Raw genomic sequence first — 14,253 nt, 5'->3', positions numbered from 1 at the left:
TATTTTTAGGCCCATTACTTATGTAATTAGGCCCATAACATATGTAATACCGTTAAGTCCATTTACATTTCAAACCTTTTTTTATTTTTAGATATATTTAAACGCCTTTTATAATGTAAGGACATTATGAATGAATATATGAATTTACTTTGATATTTATCCCTTGTTGAGTTCTTAGATGGTGCTAATGCATATGTGGTGACAGGATCATTGACAGTTTTGGGCTATCTATTTTTGTAGCTTTAGAGATCGTCAAGGCAAAATATTCTTGTTATTTTCACAAGTTGCTTTCTATGGCTCTTTCTCTAGCAGTGGGTACATAGCCATTGGGTGGTCTCTTCACTGTAAATTCGAACCCATTCAAAATGGAGACATTTGAGAACATGTGGATAACTTGACTTGGCTAACACAACCTATTGTTCGATTTTTACGGGATGGCATGCAATGCCGACCATATGGCAGCCTTGTTTGTGGCTCACATACTAGTTTCATTGTTTGTTTTTTACACTTTCATGAGCTTTTTTTGGGGTGGGGAAGGTGGCTACAACATATATTAATTGCATGCATAATTGGTTGACTCGGAATATTTTGTTCGCTGCCACATGGGCCGGGAAACCTTTAGTTTTCGCATTGTTGTTCACAAGGAATGAAGTGTTGAGCAGAAATTTTGGTCTAGCTCATCTTTTACTTGATCATAACAAAGTGGCAAATATGAGCCATACTAGATTTTGGAAGATGGTTATCTCTGGTAGACCTGTAAACGGGTCAAGTTTATTGGGTTTGGGTCGGATTCAATCTGACCCGTTAAGTTAATAGATTACCTGAATCCGACCCGTTTCATCCGTTAACAATTATTATTATTTTTTATTTTTTTGCATAGAGTTTATTTTTTGTTGTTAAGACTTTACTGAAATTACTAAAATATCCTCAACTAACGGGTGCTAACTGGTCTAACGGATTGATCCAAAGTGACCCGTTATTTAACGGGTTGTTAACGGGTTCACCCGTTAGTGACCCGACCCGTTAAACATTCATCCAAATACTAATATTAATGGGTCGGGTCCAAAATGTCAAGTCTACAAGGAAATTATTACTAATGGTTGGAATTTGTATTATGTTCGACTTGAATGTGACCATAACACTTGTGATTGCTCTAGTTCTTGTCAACATTGTTCATATTCTAAACGGCCAAGGCACACGTATATTAATTTCACCGGGAGGATAAAGATAGAGTGGATGAGAAAATAACGAGTCTGTAATCTGGGTCCTTGAAATTTGTTCCAACAGGGATTATCTTTAAAAGTTATAATAACTTTAACTTTTAGAATAAATTTAAAGAGCTCAGATCTCCTGACAATCTAAAGATTTTAGTAATGCTATATAGGCCGTTGGATGGTGATAAACCCTCTTCCTCCTTGGCCTTGGGATCGTCATTGTCCTAGTCCTCATCATCATCATTGTTTTCGTCGTTCTCCTCATCATGATCATAATATCCATCATCATACGCATCATTGCTCCTACTCATCATAGTCATCGTCGTCATCATTGTCATCAAAGTTACAAGGTAAAAATCTTAATATCATATGTCATGAGGATAGCCATTACATGTAAAATTGGCCCATAACACTTTTCCTATATCGAGTCCCATATAAATGCACTATATCCTTCGATGTATACTATGTATTTTTCGCATCAGGATGTTTTTCACAAGTATCATATATTATGAAAAGAAGAAATTCTTTCTTGCAAACTGAAATACAGTCTCAGTGACATTCATTTAATACATGCTTGCCACATGTTTGAAAAATGCACCATCCGTCCAATAAACCCTTGACCCCTAGAGAAGTGGTGACAAGAGATAACCATGGGTATACTTGTTTGAGACTGCTTTGGGAATAAAATTTCATTGTACTCACAATACGAATGCTACACTATGTGTTAATATATAAATGGTAGGAAGTTTTAATTTTTAATTTTTTAACACAATTATCTTACTATTTGTATAGACATATGATGTACCGTCCCGTATTCCGGCACACTGACAAATCTCTTCTACTTTGGAGGGCTAACAAAATGAAATATGTAAATGGTATAACCAGGATCCTCTCTTGAGCAATTCCCTAGGGGTCCTAGGGATCCTGCAATCTTGTCCGTTCATTTTATATCATGCTGTCATTTTTCATTAGGTACTATTTATATTTGAATTTTAAAATTTAAATTTTAAATAATTTATGACCGCACGATATACGATGAACGGACATGATTGCGGATCCCTAAGGAATTGCTCAGGAGAGGATCCTGGTTCGTAAACGGTACATCTGGAATTAATGGCTACAGTGTTGGTCATAATCCAAAAACCCCAAAAAATAGAAGACAATTACGTAAATACACGAAACCATAGGGACCACCACCGGGAAGCTCCCAACTGTGAATCTCTGACACAATGTACGCACCAGTCACCAGCAACAAAAATTGAGCTTCAGCACCCAATCCCCAAATCCCCCCTCTCTCTCCCTCAGACCCTAACCCTAATTTCCAGTTTCCACCACCGCGATCCGGCGATATGACCTAGATACCCTTCCATTCGAGGCGAGTTCAGCTCAGACCGTGCACCAATCAACGAGCACCGAACAAAATCCGCGACGATGCCACCGCTCGCCGATCTGGACCGTCAGATTGAGCACCTGATGCAGTGCAAGCCTCTGCCGGAGGCGGAGGTGAAGACGCTGTGCGAGCAGGCGAGGACGATCTTGGTCGAGGAGTGGAACGTGCAGCCGGTGAAGTGCCCCGTCACGGTTTGCGGAGACATCCATGGCCAGTTCCACGACCTCGTCGAGCTCTTTCGGATCGGCGGCAACGCCCCCGATACCAATTACCTCTTCATGGGCGACTATGTAGGTCAGTTAGAGCATTTTCACATAACCTTGCTGTTTAATCAAGTAATTAAATAGCTAATTTAGTTTATGTGTTGTTGAGATTTAGAAATTTATTGAATTTTTGGATAATGTGGTTTGTTTGGGAACATGGACACGGTCCTTTCAGCGAATTTTTAATATTTGGTTGATATGGTTAAGAAGTTAGTTAATGTGCAAATGCAGTAAGGTGCAGCAGGCTGGTGGGTTTTAACAAAGAGAAGTTTTTAGCTGGTTATTTATGGTAGTCTAGGGATTTGGGCAGTCCACAAGCTGTTTCAGTAGAACATGAGATTCGTGAGTGCTTTACGCTATTAAGGATGAGTTTCGAGGGAGCTTGTTTGGGTCGCTAGATTTTACTTGTGTTCGGTCTACTGGAAGGAGCAGAGTAGGCGCAAGTAGTTTTCAACCAGACTAGGCTAAATTTAATGTCTTTTCCAGTTCCGCTGTCTAACCCAGTGACTTTCATATATTTTTACAATGCAAGCCTAAAACTTAGATTTAGATCATTTGACCGAGCACGCCATTTTCTATATTATGTTCATAGTTTTTGCTCCTTCTCATTTCCTTTTAACTTTGTTTTTTCGGAATTTATGAGTAGTGTCAGCAATGAGCATGCTATCAATTTTGTATGGTTGATGAAGACAATAATTAGACATATTTGCATATAACCTGTAATTGAAAGCCATTTGCTCTCTGACGTTGTAGTTGCAAATAGGACGATACCTTCCATCTAGTATGACAAGAGATGTAACTTAATGTTCCACTATTTTAGACTGTTAAATCATTTTGTTTGACCAGAATTTGCCTGTGCAACCTTTTTTCAGTAATTGTCTTATTTCCTTTTTCTTATACAGATCGAGGATACTACTCTGTGGAGACTGTCACACTTCTAGTGGCCCTGAAAGTACGTTACAGAGATAGAATTACAATTCTTAGAGGAAATCATGAGAGTCGGCAAATAACTCAAGTGTAAGACATTCTTCTCAAATGTTTTCATTCCAAACTCCTAAGGTGCAACCTTACGAGTATTGATAGTGAAAACAAAGTCGTGGAATTTTTCCATTGATTCGAAGGAGGTTTCTATTGGTCATGTAAAAGAAGCCATTTATATGTTGTAGAGAACTTTTATTTGCTTCAAGTGTTTTTAATAGTGATTCTTAAACTTCAAAACCTTATTTATATCAGTGCACTGTTGCCTTTTCAGGTATGGTTTCTATGATGAGTGCTTGAGGAAATATGGAAATGCTAATGTCTGGAAGTTTTTCACTGACCTTTTTGATTATCTGCCGCTCACAGCCTTGATTGAGAGTCAGGTTTGAATTTTGAAGATCTTATGTCCTACATCGTTATCTTAATTTGTTATCCCCGTGATCTCATTTAACAAGCGTTGTTTCCTCCTCCTAGATCTTTTGCTTACATGGCGGACTCTCTCCTTCATTAGATACATTGGACAATATTCGTGCTCTGGACCGGATACAAGAGGTACACTAAGGTTTCCACTTGATTAAAATCCAATTTCATATTCATATTCTCTGATATTTTTTCTTGAAGGGAAAAATTGCCCCATTCCTGTTTTTGATCTGTATGTTCTAGGTCACTTTGGTTGTTGTGATCTGCTTGCCTGTTAACTTGTTTATGAAATAAGACTCGAGTGGTCCTCATTTTCCAATATTGAACTCGCTTGTCTGTGAGTCATGCAATATTAAGTGCCTTGAACACTATTAGTGTGGAGAGAAATCGCCTACTAAACTCCGCTCGAACATATTCAAGTAGCAAGTCACTTACTCTAGGCTTGTATTAAAGTCTTCCACGTAAGACATGTTTCAATATATTAATGTACCTACTGCTGGCATAGGCATCTCTTGTATACTGGTGTGGCATTCTTATTTCATGGTATATGTTTAGAAGATATGTGGTAATTCTAGTCTTCCCTCGTCTGAATGGAGCAGGTTCCTCACGAGGGTCCAATGTGTGATCTCTTGTGGTCTGACCCGGATGATCGATGTGGGTGGGGAATATCTCCTCGGGGTGCAGGGTATACATTTGGACAAGATATAGCAGCCCAGTTTAACCACACTAATGGGCTAAGTCTTATTTCTAGAGCTCACCAGCTTGTTATGGAGGGTTACAATTGGTGCCAGGTTAGTGCATAAGAAGCAGAAGTCTCGTATCAAATTTATGCTTTCAGAGTTATGTTCTGAATTTTGTTTAACTATTTTAGGAAAAGAACGTTGTGACGGTGTTTAGTGCTCCAAATTACTGCTATCGCTGTGGAAATATGGCTGCAATTCTTGAGATTGGAGAGAATATGGACCAGAATTTCCTTCAGTTTGACCCAGCACCGCGTCAGGTCGAACCTGATACAACACGCAGAACTCCAGATTATTTTTTGTAATCCTCATAGCTTACCGCCTATTAGCAATCTTCTCGTGTCGTGTTGCTTTTTGTAGATTTGTCTTACAAAGAAGATGAGTTTTGATGTTTAGTTGAGAAAGAGACGGAAAGAAAACATATCATTCTTTTGGTTAAAGTTGTTCTGCTGCTGAATTCATGTGAGTTATAGGATTATTTCAGTAAGACTTGTGTCATGTACCAAAGGAGTTGAAACGAACGACGGAAACAGCCATAACATATTCTTTATGAGATGCTTTCAGTTTCGGGTGAACGGAAAGATTGTTTCCATATTCACTTATGTTCTTAAGCTGTCGAATTAGGTGGTTATCCAAGTGCTTCTTCGACTTACTTGTCAGGAGACCGACGCAGCTGAGAGAAAAATAATCGATTTACGGAGGGGAAACCTCCATGGGGAAAGAAAAACTCTATTTAGAAAGAGAATACGAGCACAGAAAATTCATATGCTTTGGGATCCATGCATGAAGCAACAACTCTAGTGTAAGAGAAAAACTCTCTGAGTCTCTGGTGGACAAGAAACTAAGTATACTTCGAGCAATCCATCTGCGGAGGCTCGCCTGGTAGTCCGCGGCGGGGTTTGCTCCTCAGCTGTGAAGTTTTGGCCTCACCTTTTCTACCTTCTCTGGCATGGCCAACAATATCCTTGCATCCTTGTAAAACGCAAAACAATTACAAATGAGTTGAAATTTCAAGCTATCTAATCAAAGGGAAAAATGATATCCTGTAAACCATGTAGAAGTAGTAGAATTGGTAAGAGGATTATAAGCAATTTTACCATCGGAAGTTCGGGGCTATTTGGACGACAAAATATTTACGGTAACCCGCTGTTTTCCTCCGGGGGCATCATGACGAGATGCCGAAGCTTCTGTAAGTTTTGTGTTATCTCTGTCAATAGTTTTGTTCCTTCGCTATGTTTCTCAAGTGTCTTAGCTGCATGCTCTAGGAATCCTGTGTCTGATTCAAGGGCCTTCACCCTTTCACTAAGATGAGACAACAACGACAATTGCCTTGTTAGAGCAGCTTTGCTTCCATTTCCTGCCATATTCGAAGCATAAATCAGTCATTTGTTTGAAATACAAAAGAGATGACATGCTCGTATGGTACTTCTGCGCGTGTTAGCGTGTGCGTGTACATAAATACGTATGTAATGTGTACGCGTGACCTCATGTGTGTATGTTTGAATATGTTACCTATCTCATCATCCGTATGATTCAGACCGTCAGGGCCCTGCGAAGAGTAGAACCCCTTAGCGGAGTTGGTTTTCTTATCGAGTTTCTTCATCCGACCCAGGAGGTAGGTTTTCTCCCCTTTCAGAGGCTTCAAAGATTCAGCAAGGGCTCCCTCTAAGTTCTCGTCCTTTGATTGATCATTTTGTGTGTTTTCACCATTAGGCTCGCCTGGAGAACTGCCGCAGTCATTTTTCCCTCTGACCTCATCACCAGATTCGTAAGCGAATTCCTTCAGCAATCCGTATTTTTCTCTATACGCCTCTACTTCAGCTTCTACAAGTCTGAGCTCCTCCTCTCTCTTGGCAAGCAGATCATACGTCGCTTCCAGTGCTTCTTGGTCGTACTCCGCCTGTTCCTCCATCATTCTTTGATACTGCAAGGCCTCCATCTGAACAGCAGCCTTCTCTGCTTGTAGCCGGGTGATCATAGCCATTGCATTGTTCGCTGCCACAGCCGAAGCGCTTCTTTCTTCGTCTAGCTCCATGTACAATGCCATCAGCGACTTCCTATCTAACCGGACCTGCCTCTTCAACCGGTGCAAAATGGAATCACACTCTGCCTCATTTGAAGTGCTTCCCTCGACAGATTCCAAGGCATACTCGCCGGTTTTTTCAAGTGGCGATTTCCTTGAAATCCTCATTGCCACCCTAGGACTGTTTGTAGCTGAATCTGTAAGTGGGATTCCGAAAAACCTGTTTCCTTTACCAAAAAGAGGAGTCCTGTTTGCATCATCAGCTAAATCTTCACCTTCTGTCAACAAAGGCACCGTTGCAGCCTTGGGATCTTCCTTGACTGCTGCACAAATTCCATCCTCTGAATCAGTTCATGGTTGTGAAAACCCGAAAAAAAAAAAGAAATAAGAAAAAAACGAGACTTAAACAAGTTTGGGAAGTAATTTTCGCACGGCTATGCTTGTATATGGCCTTTCGACTGAATAAATCAAAAGAGAATGAAGTCGTATAAATAAATATACAAGGACGTGAGCAGATAATGTATGTCAAGTTTTTACGTTTAACTCACACTGAGAGACACGATTCGGTGGTTGTGATTCGTACTCGTCCTCTGGAAGCTCGGACTCATTGTCCGACATGAGTTTGAGTTCAGTGTACCGAATGTGGGGCAAGTCCAAGCTGCGATCATCACTTCTCAAGGGTGCTCGTGGAGAAGGGGCGGGAGCTTGTGCTAATACGCTGTCATTTTTCCCCTTCGGGTAGGAGTTGGAAGTGGAGCTCATCTTCAATGGCACGCCACAACACGAACACGAAATGCAAACAATGCTGTTGCTCTTCTCAACCTGCCCCGCCCCCTCCTCCCACGTCCTTGCCGCAGGCACACTCAGCTGAATTTGGTGGTGATCATCCTCGACGAAGCACTCAAGATCCTTGTGCAAGATCCCAACTAAGGACTTGTACGTATCGCAGTCAGATTCTTTCTCCGTAGCAAACGAAAGCAGGCACGCCTCGCACATTTTTCGTATATCAGACAGTTTCTTGTGGTTGTGGCAATAAGCAAGATACGAAACATCTTTCCTATGAGCCTCACAAATGGAGTCATTGTAATAGAAATCTTGGTCTCTATGTACGAGAACGTGATCGATTCTGGTGCAGAGCCAGCAGGGGATTTGCAGCTCGAAGAACTTGGCGAATTCATTGGCAGCAAACGCAAGGAACCCGTCAACGAAGAGCAGAATGATCAGCGTCCATTCGAGCAAAGCGTAGACCACGAAATGTGGCAGCCTCCCCAGCTCTTGCTCAACATAACGAGTAAAAGATCGCTTTGTCATGTTGCTTTCGCGCTCTTCAAACACGAAAACAACCATAAAACCAAACAAATGCTGGCCTAGTCCCTATCTGAATTCGTTCGGAAGCTAGAAGGAGAATGGGAAAATGGTGTCAAAAGTGCTTCTTCTCAGAAGTGCTTATTGGGCGGTGGCGAGCTGGAAGATCATGACCTTGGCGGAGCACGAAAGCGTTCCGAGATCATGACCTCTCTCTCTCTCTCTCTCTGTGTGTGTAAAGTGTCTAAAAGAAGGAGAGGGCTAGGTTTTCCAAATCAAGGTTTTAAATTTTGGGTGGTGGAATTTGGCTGCCTATACATAGAAAAATACAAGAAAATTTGGATTTGACAAAAAATGGCGGTTCTTAGGCTTAGCGTGTACCTGAAATAACGGTCTATCATGCACTTTCCAACCAACTGGATTTGCCTTAAACGTCAGCATTTTCTGGGAAGAGAGTTTTGAGCCACTGATTTGTCCAACTTAGAATGCTGTGTGTTCCAGAAAGAAATCTTGGGGTGTTAGGGATGTTAAGTCTATCCTAAAGCCTTGGGCCATTTCTCGAATTTCAAAATGTTCGATGTGGCATCTCAGACCAATAATACAATGTTATATGTCTTTTAAGTTTCTCATACGTAGACTACCAACGCAATTTAGCCTCGAAATTAAGAATAATATGGAAATAATATAAACATGCAAGTATTATAGCCAGATTCGTTATTGTCTTCGCATTAACGGTAAAAATTAGGGATCAGAACTGCTAGATTAAACATGTTAAATTCCCATATGAAGCTTCTACTCCAAACATAGCTCCACCAAAACATTAGAGATCAGACATACATTCATTCACACCCTACTGCAGATTGCTTATAGATTTGTCATCTACGAAACGTGGGTTCTATACAATGCAGCCATGCTACTCACTCCAGTAGAAATGTAGAATGTCGATGATGAAACTTCAACCGACCGATTCGGCATTTACGTTGCCTTTCTGTACAGCCCGGAAATTTGCTAACCGAACTGTACAGAATAGTATAACGACAGTAAATTTGAAATTGCAGTTCAGAAACTCACAGCAACAACATTACTTCATAAAGGGGGCAAGTCAAGTATCGATAATGAGAATGTTTTTAGGTAAGTGTAAGAGTTTCAACAGATATTTTTAAGTTTGTTATACATTTGTTTAATTGTGTAACCATCAATTTGGAATTTACATAATACAGGAAGCTGCTCTGTTGCTTGACGGCGCTTGCACAGTGGGCAACTACTTCGCTTAATTGTTATAACCCCAATCAACTGTGAACTGTGGACAAACTTAGCTTGTAGACAGAACATTCGCAGACATATAAGGCGATATGCATCCCTGGACCTGAAAATTCGGGTGATTCAACAAGAGGAACAGATCAACTTTTATGAATCTTGCTCCTCCGAAGATTTTAACAGAATTAGCACTTCAATAAGATTGGATGAGATAGAAGATATATGTGTTAGGTGAGGCCTTACGCCAGTTCTTCTGTTTCATTTAATGTAAGGGATACCTTTCATTTGGAGATATGAATGCAGGTCAAGGAAGTTAGAAGGTCATTGAGTCTCTTATGGTTCAGACAATATCGGAAATCAAGTTTTTCATTAGATTTCCAATAAAGCAAAATGTAGCTAGCCAACAAAAGGATTCTGATTTTGTTCAGTGTGTGAGAGACTGTGAGTGCTTATGTGTATACTACCGAAGACATGCCCATAACATTTAAACTTCGCTAACAAGATGCTAATCAATATGGTGATATTGTCCCAGTGATACTCTGCGAAGGCTATGATACATGCCAGTTGGTGTTTTCCTATGCTCATAGCATCCCCTCTAATAGCGGGAAACTGATTGATTGACTATCCATGCAACAAGAACGTTTCATCCCACTATAAGATCATATTGTACTGGGAAAAGGGAAAAAATCCAAATTTTAATGCACGTGAGAGACTACGAAGAAGCAAACAATTGGTCTAAAACATCTATTACATGGGAGGGGTTCAGTTACCTGCAACAACACCGTAGGAATTTGGATATAACCTTGCAGAAATAGATCGACCTTCTCCAGAGTGCCTCTTGGAACCGGTGTTATCACATATAGCAAGCCTTTGAAAGTGTCAATGCCTCTCACAATTCCTAATTAAAAAAGGCATCAACTGAAATGCATAAGAACCTTCGTTCACATTGATTGCCTTGACCTATCTATGTATCCGCATTGGACCAGCAATAAAAACCTGGATCTCTAGTAACATAAACATAAAAACCTACAGGATGGGCTTTACTGCCACCACTAAACCAAGTTTCTTAATTTTTCGGCAAACTCGCAATTAAAACCACAGCACAGCTATATATTAGATGAATATAATTGGCAAAATGTTGTAAAACAAAGAAACCTACCAAGACCAACACACCAAGGTAAATCCTTTGATCCTTCAGAGCTAACTGCCAACCCAACAATGGTTGCGTTCAAACTGTAGAAGATCTCAGCACCTGGGACCTAGCATAAAAGAACTAATTATTACAAGCCTTAATTGAAAATAATAATAACAATTAACAGTAATTCCCTTGGTTGTTGATACAAAAATCAAGGATATGAGGTATAAAAGTAATCACCAGTAAGGCTCTCTCTTAAATGTTCTAAACAACCTTACAGAAAACAGGTATCAAAATTCACTCGTACACGGAAAAGAAACCAAGATTTTAAAATTTCTAAAACCTGCAGTGAGCAGATACAGTCAGAACTTAGAACTGACCTGACAATAGAGATGTCTAATCTTAATGCTAGATATTGGAACTTCATAAGGAGGTTGAGAGGCCAAAGCATTAGCAAGTTCTTTGATTGTAGTAATGTTCAGGCTACTTGAAAAGCACTGCCTGAAATAAGCCATTATTCGTACATCACGCAACAGGTGTGCATCCTTTTGTACTAGAATCCTGCAGCACAACAAAGCTAATATGTCACGGAGACGTCCAGTACATCCATACAATCCCATGTCTTCTAGCCAGCATATGCTAATTAAGAAGCAAAATAATTTATGCAAATGACTGACACTTGATAACTTGATTCAATAATCTTGTATAAAAAAGGAATTCTTCTAAGCTTAACTACAAGTGATCACCTCCTACAAATACGTTATGGAACATACTAAAGAGATTTGGGACTTGGTCTGAAACTAATGCGGAATTTAGATATAATAATAATGAAAGTAAATTTAATCAATCTATAAATGATTCTCGAACTAAAAAATAATAATAATGATAATGAAATTAAAATTAATCAATGTATTGGAATCGTGGAAAAGCAATTATAAAAAAAGTACAAACAAGCTGCATCCAAAATAAAAATTTCCAGATATTCTTGAAGAAGCTAAGAACTTACGATCTATTGAAAGAGTCCTGACGAGCTGAATTGATCTCTATCAGCTTGAGCATAGCGTCATGATCCTCATCTAACCAGAATACCCCACTTGGTAGATTCTTACTCTCGGCCGATATGTTTATTTTAACAACATGGGTAGGGGCAATATACTTCAACATATCCACCAATATATCATAACCAACACCTAGTACACAAGAGGAATAAGAAAATCATATATAATATTCATATCCAACCAGGCGATAATCATCAAAAGAAGATTCATAAAATAGCCACTTGGCCCTTGCCTCAAACGGTACATGGCTAGGGTATAACTTGCGCAAATCTTAGTTTATAATATAATCTACAGAAAGAACCAAAGAAGGGGGCAATTGAGCAAGTGAAAGACAAACAAACAAGCAAACAAAACTACAGATTGGGAGAACTTGTTCAATGACAATTAAAAGAGAGGAGTAATTGGCCAAGTAAAAGAGCATACCTTTCACCCAGCCAGGTGTATTCACAACAAGAGGCAATCCGATCTTCTTGGTAGGTCTATCACTCTGGTTAAACAAACAATATTCCTTCTTATAATAATCATATAAAGCGAATATAGAATTCAAGTACGTTGTAGGATTTGTCTTCGAAGAAACGTCACCAAAGAAAAGACATCTGAGAAAAAGGAACAAATGATAAATCATCAGATTCCAAGATTCCTTTCGTACATTACATCAGACCTAGCATCACAAAATCCATGCATGGCAGTGGGGGGGGGGGGGAGAGAGAGAGAGAGAGAGATACAAAACCAGGAGGACTGAACTCAGGCTAACTAATCCTAGTTACATTGAATGTTGATAACAGATACGTAGTTGTTGCAGCTACTTCCCATTTCAAATTTCGTGAACAGAACCTTTCCAGCTTTGTAATTATAATTTTAACTCCAAGTCTAGTTGATACTTTGTGATCTAAAACGAATGCATACAGCTTTGACTATAGAGCAACTAAAGTCTTCACTGAACCCTTAGTAAGTCCTAATTTTCACACCAATTGTATTGCTCCTAAATTCCTCAAATTTTCTCAAGCTTCTACACTACTATTCCAAATACTATATAAAGAACCAAAATCTGCTACAACACTGATGAGCTAAATTGAAATCTTTATGGTAAAGAATATGACAAACCCTTTTCTCAGCTTGAAACTAGCAAAAAACAAAGTAACGTTGCTCATATTCGGCCCATGAACATTCATATTCCTGCAGTCTCAAATAACAAGTATACTGTCCTATATAATTGTCATCTACTACATGGTAAGCACTATAACCGCTTCTTCTAACAAGTTCAAAACCATAACAAGGCAGAAACTGTTCATACCTCTTCGGTGTCTTCAGATGCGGGATTGTCAAATCTAATTTTAACCAAAAAAGAAAAGGAAACACAATTAGCAATCAAACCGAACAAAACCGCTCATCTAACATGAATACATGATTAACAATCTTTTTAAATTCCAGAGCAAATTATTCACAATAAGTGCAGAAAATAAGCAATTGCCTGGAGTGACTTCATCTACTACGGTTAGAGATAAAAAACCAGGAGGACTGAACTCAGGTTGACCAACATCTGTATCCAAGTAACCAACTTTTTTATACCTGAAAACAAAATTACAGAAAAACATGGTAAAAAACAAAAACCCAAATGCCCCAATAAAAATTCAAATTCAGAACAAACTCAGTAAAAAAAGATGAAAACTTTCAGTAAATTTCACTTCCAAATTAGATAAAATTCAGGTAAATAAGGTGACCCAATTCAGCTAACACGAAAACAAACACAAAGAAATCAACTTTTACTAAAAACTGATCATCTGAGCAGTGAATTTAATCAACGAGTACAAAGTGGGGGAAGGGAGCTGAGCAGCTGACTGACCTCCGGAGAAGAATGTTGAGGAGGTGGCGGGAAAAGGTAGATTTTCCGCAGTTTTTGGCACCACATACTAAGGCAATGGGAGGCGGCGAAGTGACTGAATCGTACGCTATACAGTCTACTGCCTCGGACCACTCCGGCGATATGTAGATGTTCGCCGACGGAGTTTCGGTCGGCGAAGCCATGCCTCTCTCTTTCTCTCTCTCTAACTCTCTCTATCTCTCTCTCTCTCTCTCTCTCTCTCTACCGTGCTGCTCTGGAGCAGAACAAGAGCGGGTTGGAGGCAAAATTGCTACGGCGTATGCTGAAAAAAAAACCGTTTTACTTGGTTTGACCCGCGATTCCGGTCCGGATTCGTTTTCGGGTTGGACAGTCGGTGGGCCGAACCGCCGAAGCCCAAAAATACTGTAGCAGAGAAGCCCTGACCTGAGTCACATATTGGGCCTCCTCCTCAGCAAACTGGCCTACTGTTATTAAAAACTATTTTACCAAAAAAAAAATTTATTGTTTTGCACATATAATTTTACAGAAATTCTTCTAAAATTTCATACAAAACGCATTGGAGACAATCATTCATGCATTTTATGTGATCGAATGCATTTACCTTTTTTTATTTTTATATTTAAGTAA

General features: G+C 39.5%; 3 protein-coding genes across 3 annotated transcripts; 1 reads left to right on the top strand and 2 right to left on the bottom strand.

The window, feature by feature from the left end:
• Positions 1-2,391: 2,391 nt before the first annotated feature.
• LOC126598393 (serine/threonine-protein phosphatase PP2A catalytic subunit-like) lies at positions 2,392-5,580 on the top strand. Its single transcript, XM_050264755.1, has 6 exons — positions 2,392-2,898; positions 3,770-3,884; positions 4,120-4,228; positions 4,320-4,397; positions 4,865-5,056; positions 5,137-5,580. The coding sequence occupies exons 1-6, from the start codon at positions 2,646-2,648 to the stop codon at positions 5,308-5,310; spliced, it is 921 nt and encodes a 306-aa protein (XP_050120712.1). The 5' UTR covers positions 2,392-2,645; the 3' UTR covers positions 5,311-5,580.
• A 117-nt stretch (positions 5,581-5,697) lies between these two features.
• LOC126598384 (probable myosin-binding protein 5) lies at positions 5,698-8,339 on the bottom strand. The gene is made up of 4 exons (XM_050264744.1): positions 7,577-8,339; positions 6,518-7,351; positions 6,103-6,362; positions 5,698-5,977 (listed from the first exon to the last, which is right to left on the bottom strand). Exons 1-3 carry the CDS (start codon positions 8,337-8,339, stop codon positions 6,139-6,141), a joined length of 1,821 nt encoding a protein of 606 aa, XP_050120701.1. The 3' UTR covers positions 5,698-5,977; positions 6,103-6,138.
• Positions 8,340-9,400: 1,061 nt separating this feature from the next.
• On the bottom strand, positions 9,401-13,917 carry LOC126598388 (polynucleotide 5'-hydroxyl-kinase NOL9-like). The gene is made up of 9 exons (XM_050264750.1): positions 13,627-13,917; positions 13,255-13,352; positions 13,078-13,111; positions 12,207-12,379; positions 11,732-11,915; positions 11,106-11,286; positions 10,750-10,849; positions 10,361-10,488; positions 9,401-9,699 (listed from the first exon to the last, which is right to left on the bottom strand). Exons 1-9 carry the CDS (start codon positions 13,806-13,808, stop codon positions 9,646-9,648), a joined length of 1,134 nt encoding a protein of 377 aa, XP_050120707.1. The 5' UTR covers positions 13,809-13,917; the 3' UTR covers positions 9,401-9,645.
• Between the last annotated feature and the right edge of the window lie 336 nt (positions 13,918-14,253).

The sequence above is a fragment of the Malus sylvestris genome, chromosome 14, assembly GCF_916048215.2.
Source record: "Malus sylvestris chromosome 14, drMalSylv7.2, whole genome shotgun sequence".
Lineage (NCBI taxonomy): Eukaryota > Viridiplantae > Streptophyta > Magnoliopsida > Rosales > Rosaceae > Malus > Malus sylvestris.
This window is presented reverse-complemented; position numbering and strand designations above follow the sequence as displayed.

Coding starts and splice junctions, on each gene's coding strand:
- LOC126598393 (XM_050264755.1), top strand. CDS start 2,646: ATGCCACCGCTCGCCGATCTGGACCGTCAGATTGAGCACCTGATGCAG. Junction 4,229..4,319: donor CAGCCTTGATTGAGAGTCAG/GTTTGAATTTTG, acceptor TCCTCCTCCTAG/ATCTTTTGCTTACATGGCGG. Junction 4,398..4,864: donor CTCTGGACCGGATACAAGAG/GTACACTAAGGT, acceptor TGAATGGAGCAG/GTTCCTCACGAGGGTCCAAT.
- LOC126598384 (XM_050264744.1), bottom strand. CDS start 8,339: ATGACAAAGCGATCTTTTACTCGTTATGTTGAGCAAGAGCTGGGGAGG. Junction 7,352..7,576: donor ACCGAATCGTGTCTCTCAGT/GTGAGTTAAACG, acceptor GAATTTGTGCAG/CAGTCAAGGAAGATCCCAAG. Junction 6,363..6,517: donor TCATACGGATGATGAGATAG/GTAACATATTCA, acceptor CGAATATGGCAG/GAAATGGAAGCAAAGCTGCT.
- LOC126598388 (XM_050264750.1), bottom strand. CDS start 13,808: ATGGCTTCGCCGACCGAAACTCCGTCGGCGAACATCTACATATCGCCG. Junction 11,916..12,206: donor TACACCTGGCTGGGTGAAAG/GTATGCTCTTTT, acceptor CTTGTGTACTAG/GTGTTGGTTATGATATATTG. Junction 10,489..10,749: donor ACCTTGGTGTGTTGGTCTTG/GTAGGTTTCTTT, acceptor TTTTTTAATTAG/GAATTGTGAGAGGCATTGAC.